The sequence below is a fragment of the Ostrea edulis genome, chromosome 1, assembly GCF_947568905.1.
Source record: "Ostrea edulis chromosome 1, xbOstEdul1.1, whole genome shotgun sequence".
Lineage (NCBI taxonomy): Eukaryota > Metazoa > Mollusca > Bivalvia > Ostreida > Ostreidae > Ostrea > Ostrea edulis.
In genome coordinates, this window is record NC_079164.1 from 15,382,722 (window position 1) to 15,389,482 (window position 6,761).

The 6,761-nt window shown below is 35.2% G+C and overlaps 1 protein-coding gene across 1 annotated transcript in view; it reads right to left on the bottom strand.

Annotated features, from left to right (window-relative positions):
- Positions 1-6,710, bottom strand: part of LOC125660383 (rRNA methyltransferase 1, mitochondrial-like) — an 11,124-nt gene extending 4,414 nt beyond the window's left edge. Inside the window, exons 1-4 of the mRNA XM_048892192.2 lie at positions 6,248-6,710; positions 2,648-2,944; positions 2,450-2,510; positions 1,434-1,513 (exon numbers count right to left, since the gene is read on the bottom strand). Coding sequence (XP_048748149.2) covers positions 1,434-1,513; positions 2,450-2,510; positions 2,648-2,944; positions 6,248-6,414 — 605 coding nt within the window. The 5' untranslated portion in view covers positions 6,415-6,710. The remainder of the gene's footprint in view (positions 1-1,433; positions 1,514-2,449; positions 2,511-2,647; positions 2,945-6,247) is intronic.
- Between the last annotated feature and the right edge of the window lie 51 nt (positions 6,711-6,761).

Here is a 6,761-nt window from a genome sequence, read left to right on the forward strand (position 1 = left end):
ACACATCAATAATCAGACCACAACTGTACACCAAACACATCAATAATCAGACCACAACTGTACACAAAACACATCAATAATCAGACCACAACTGTACACAAAACACATCAATAGTCAGACCACAACTGTACACAAAACACATCAATAATCAGACCACAACTGTACACAAAACACATCAATAATCAGACCACAACTGTACACAAAACACATCAATAATCAGACCACAACTGTACACAAAACACATCAATAGTCAGACCACAACTGTACACAAACCACATCAATAATCAGCCTAGAACTGTACACAAAACACATCAATAATCAGACCACAACTGTACACAAAACACATCAATAGTCAGACCACAACTGTACACAAAACACATCAATAATCAGACTATAACTGTACACAAAACACATCAATAATCAGACCACAACTGTACACAAAACACATCAATAGTCAGACCACAACTGTACACAAAACACATCAATAATCAGACCACAACTGTACACAACACACATCAATAATCAGACCACAACTGTACACAAAACACATCAATAATCAGACTACAACTGTACACAACACACGTCAATAATCAGACTACAACTGTACACACCACACGTCAATAATCAGACTACAACTGCATGTACACAAAACACATCAATAATCAGACCACAACTGTACACAAAACACATCAATAGTCAGACCACAACTGTACACAAAACACATCAATAGTCAGACCACAACTGTACACAAAACACATCAATAGTCAGACCACAACTGTACACAAAACACATCAATAGTCAGACCACAACTGTACACAAAACACATCAATAATCAGACCACAACTGTACACCAAAGCACTTAAGTTTATTATTACCACTTTGTGTTACATGTATGTGGATCAACTCTATGGATGAATAGGACATGTCCTAATTTGCTCCCCACTTAGCATTATTGGCGAGCCAAAAAACAAAAAACTTATGTAGTCTGCAGTGTAAATACATTTGTAGATTTAGTGTAGTTTTAGTGCTAGGTGTATTTATATGTAGTTTTTGTTGTTTTGTTACTATTTTCTGTTAATATTGGCCACATCATGTAATTCTTTTCCTTTGTGCTGAAGAAGGGACAGGTCATCCCAAAAATTTGACAATCTGGTTGTTCTTGTCATTGCAATGGTCATTTTAGTGCTTAGTACAATTTTTGTATTTGACCTTGTATCCACATTGTGGATCCGACACTTATACAGGTATCGGGTGTTGTTGGAACTTGTTGCATATAAGCAGTTATGCAGATGTACCAAAAACATATGCACCAATTCTCGAGCATAAAAATGTGACTTACTATTCACACAATATAACATGACTACCCTAAAAAAAATTCCTACTGACTGAACATCAACACACATTCCCCTAAATGACCTTGAAATTACATTAACCTGTTTTTCTGTGGAGCAAGGACATGATCAATGCCTAGGAAATACGATGTTCTGAGGATGGCTCCAAAGTTCATGGGGTCCTGAAATTAAAAGCTTTCACTTAGCTTGTGTTTGTAAATCCAGACACATTTAGGTTATGGACATTGTTGGTTACTATAAAATAATGCTAGAAGAATTAACATTCACAATGTACCAATGACGTTATTAACATATATATATTTATATATATACATGTATTACATGGCCGTAAATGTGTAATCATACACAAAACATTGTATGAGCATTATGAATAAATCAACACATAATATGTAATAAAGAATCCTCTTAACATTAAACCTGTACACTGTACACACTTCTGTTATTTGTACACATATACCTGTACACACTGCTGTTATTTGTACACGTATACCTGTACACACTGTTGTTATTTGTACACATATACCTGTACACACTGCTGTTATTTGTACACATATACCTGTACACACTGCTGTTATTTGTACACGTATACCTGCACACACTGTTGTTATTTGTACACGTATACCTGCACACACTGTTGTTATTTGTACACATATACCTGTACACACTGTTGTTATTTGTACACATATACCTGTACACTGTACACACTGCTCTGTTATTTGTACACATATACCTGTACACACTGTTGTTATTTGTACACATATACCTGTACACACTGCTGTTATTTGTACACATATACCTGTACACACTGCTGTTATTTGTACACATATACCTGTACACACTGTTGTTATTTGTACACATATACCTGTACACACTGTTGTTATTTGTACACATATACCTGTACACACTGCTGTTATTTGTACACATATACCTGTACACACTGCTGTTATTTGTACACATATACCTGTACACACTGTTGTTATTTGTACACATATACCTGTACACACTGCTGTTATTTGTACACGTATACCTGTACACACTGCTGTTATTTGTACACATATACCTGTACGACATATTTACACACTGCTTTTTTAACATACCTGCACATTGTACGGCATCAACCAAATAGGATGTTTCCATCTGGACTCCTTTAAAGCTGTCCTGCATAAAACAACTTAGACAACAAATGGAGCTTTTATGTTAGATTGAACACAACTATACTGTCTGTAAGTGTAATTCCAGATGTACTGCGTGTTTTGTACTGCTCTGTTACAGTGTACATGTGTAGTTATAATTACCAGATTTGGGACGAGATGGTGGAGATGGGAAGTTCCGATACATCCATGCACATTCCTTGGTTTGGCCGTGACCCACTCAGCTTATCCAGCACACCTTTCTCTACAGAGACCACTGGGACTGACAGCTTGGCTGCCATCTCTATCGCCCTCTCTGCTTCCGCCCTGAAAGCCGTGTTCTTTTTTAGGTAGAGTTGGTAGAACTGTCTCTTCTTTGCCCTGAGGGCCAGAGAGATGGGATGAATACCATACAAAACTTCACCTTGTACAGCGATGTCCAACTTCTGTCCAATGAAAGACCTGTTTCAACAAGACATAAGTAAATCCATATACTAGTATTGAGGGATACTAGCATACATTTGTTGACTAGGTTTGAGACCAACATGTATATTGTCTGAATAGAAGGAAGACTAAACTTGTCCCAAGGCTGTAGACCAAATGCAGTAATTTTGGGTTTGTCCCGAGGTTTCAACACAACAAAAAAGGAATGCCCATGCAGAACCTTACGTATACTTCATCTATATTTAATAGTTTGTATGTAACCTTACATTAAGGAATTTTTCACTCATGTTGAGACATCAAAATTAAGCTTTACGTAAAGTGCCATAAACTTTGACCTATACAAGGTATTATAACTTACAGCCATACAAGTGAGAGTTCTTCATTGTGCTGATTCTAAATGTAACACTGACTGCTAATCTTTCAACACTATATAACCATTTTGGAACCGCTCTAAATTAAGTCAGAACCCGGGGTTTCAAAATTCACTACTTCGGTACATACTTCTCCGTTTTTTCTAAATGTGCATTGAAGATTTTATACAGTATCAGCAAAATTAAAAAAGTCCTTCAAATGATATCAAAGACATCACCACAATAATTTTGGCCCCACCTTGGAACCAAGAAACTCCTACCTCTGAGATCATGAAATTTACAATTTCGGTAAAGGGCTAGCCTACCTGCTCCTTCTAAATATTCATGTAGTTTCAATAGCATTAAAAATGTTATTTTAAATCAAGTTTTACTGTTTAACACTATTTGCCAACCACCCTGAAATCAGAACCTCTACCCCAAGGATCAAGAAATAAAAATTTTTGGCAGATCTTCCTGCTCTACATGACTATGCATTTAGTTTTTCTTGCACATGTGTGGTTGTAAAGATTTTGAAAGATGGTCAGTTTTTGGCAGTGCAGTGTTTGTCCCCATTTCTATGGGCCCGGGAGTACAGGAGTCCCAACATTCACAAGATGCTTCATATAAAATTTGAACTGGAATGGCAATTACTAGTATGAAGGAAGTTTAAAATGTTCAATTAACATGTGAAGGACAACCAATATGTCGTGCACCTGTGCGACTTCTGTGGCAAAACGCAACATATTTTAGGGAAGATTCAAGTGTTTCTTACAGTCATGTACTTAAGACTCCTGGAAAGTTTATTATTTTTTTCTCATCACTTACCTTTTGATCCTCAAAATATAAAGTAAACCTAATAATGACTTTACAAGTTTTGCAAGATCAATTTCCTCACAGCAACTTGTACGACTTGTATAAAATTCTTCTCTTTAATATTTTTCCTGTCCTTGTTTTCAAGTTCTGGACAAAATTCACTTTCAGTTCATGATATCCTTGATGCGAGGTCAGATGGAAGCAACGTGAACAAGATATGTTTGTGAAAAACAAATGCCCCCGATAATGGCCAATTCCGAAGATGGCCAAGGTCACAAGGGCAAATATCTTGGTACCAGTAGAAAGATCTTGTCAAAAGAAATGCTCATGTACAATATGAAAGCTCTAATATTTACCATTTAGAAGTTATGACCAATGTAAAAAAATTTTTTTTAAAGTAGGTCAAATGTCAAAGTCAAAAGGTTCAATACCAACGGAAAGATCTTGTAACAAGGAATACTCATGTGAAATATCAAAGCTCCATCTCTTACTGTTCAAAAGTTATTAGCAAGGTTAAAGTTTTCAAAAAGTAGATCAAACTCCAAGGTCAAAGGGTCAAAAATGTTGGTACCCACGGAAAGGTCTTGTCACAAGGAATACTCATGTGAAATATCAAAGCTCTATCACTTACTGTTCCAAAGGTATTAGCAAGGTTAAAGTTTTCAAAAAGTAGGTCAAACTCCAAGGTCAAGGGTAAAAAATGTTGGTACCCACGGAAAGGTCTTGTCACAAGGAATACTCATGTGAAATATCAAAGCTCTATCACTTACTGTTCAAAAGGTATTTGCAAGGTTAAAGTTTTCAAAAAATTAGGTCAAACGTCAAGGTCACAGGGTCAAAAATGTTGGTACCCACGGAAAGGTCTTGTCACAAGGAATACTCATGTGAAATATCAAAGCTCTATCTCTTACTGTTCAAAAGTTATTAGCAAGGTTAAAGTTTTCAAAAAGTAGGTCAAACTCCAAGGTCAAGGTCACGGGGTAAAAAATGTTGGTACCCACGGAAAGGTCTTGTCACAAGGAATACTCATGTGAAATATCAAAGCTCTATCACTTACTGTTCAAAAGTTATTAGCAAGGTTAAAGTTTCAGACAGAATGACAGAATTACAAAATGACAGACAGGACAAAAACAATATGCCCCCCAATCTTCGATCTCCGGGGCATAAAAATACTGTGCATAACTGACATATTTTCATCAAGCATTTGATAAACATCATCTTCTGTAGACTATCAACTTTAAGGTAATCAATGTATAACTAAAGGATATTGACCAATTTAGATCTAAATAAATGTTAAATAATGATGAAAGTGAAGTAGATGATTTTCACGTCTCACAAATGATTTAAAGCTGACCGTTTTGCATGCGAGACTTTTTTGAAATTATCTGCCCTTTGAAAAAGAAATATCCAATTTTCTAAAATTGCGAGGTAAATCAATTTTATTTAAAATTTACCTAAAAGAAAGTGTATGTAACTTTCTACCAAGAGATTTGTATGAAAATATAATTCCAATGTTATTTATTACAATAGTTTTGATTGGACTAAAATAAATCTAAACGAGAATTTATACACATCAATAAATTAAAAAACGCTTATGTATACATACGCGCCAGAAAACAAATAACATAGTGCAGGGAAATTTATCAAATTTTTGAAACTGATAATATAGGGAATGAATTGGAATTAAAAGAATCAAACATTCTTTTTGAAGAATTTATCGATGTGTAAACTCTGGACATTTTACTCACAAACTTAAAATAAAGTGCTCCACACATTTATTCAGCTTGTGAGTAAAATGTCAAGAGTTTACACTTAGATAAATTCTTCAAAAAGAATGTTTAATCCTATAATAATTTCTTTTTAAAATATTGTAATAAAGCATGCTCTTCCCATAGACTTCAATGTTAAATTCTAGCTGAAATAAATGTAGTGAACAGTTTTGAAAATTCCTAAAGCGTATTATTTCTATTTGATGAACCCTTCAAAATGATACCACGATTACAAAAATCCCACCACCCATTTATAAGATATAAAATATCTCCATCATGGTCATTATACATAAAATTGACATGAAAAAGGCAACAGATGATCACGAATATGACCACACTACCATATATATGCAAAGTGGGGTATAACAACCTTTTTAACCAGGACATACTTTTGAGACCTTTTCCCCCGGCCTGACAGACTGTAGTTGTATTCCGGGCCATTACCCTCAGAACTATGATTTGTGTACGACTTCTGTAACAATTTTATTTCTTCTCTAGTTGCCAGACACCCATACAAAAGTCTTCTGGAAATCATCCTTCTACTTGCGTGGGACATCTTATTGACTTAGATACATGTGTCTGAGATCAAATATTCCATAGAGTTCTATTTACAATAATGAAGTGAAGTCACATCCAAGTTCCTAACTAGTCCATATCTGAAAGTACTCAGCATTCAAACTTGTGCATTATTCCCGTCAGTCACATGTGAATATGCAATGCCACAAAACTCTGTGTCAGCAACTTGAAGTGGACTTTGTATAAAATTGTCCAACTTTTAAGAATTATTCATCACACTTGAAACCAATGATGTAAACACCACATGCATACAGCTAATTTTCATACCTTCTTTGTGGAAGAGTTATCATCAAGGGGAACAACTCAAAATTTCAACAAACGAAATAA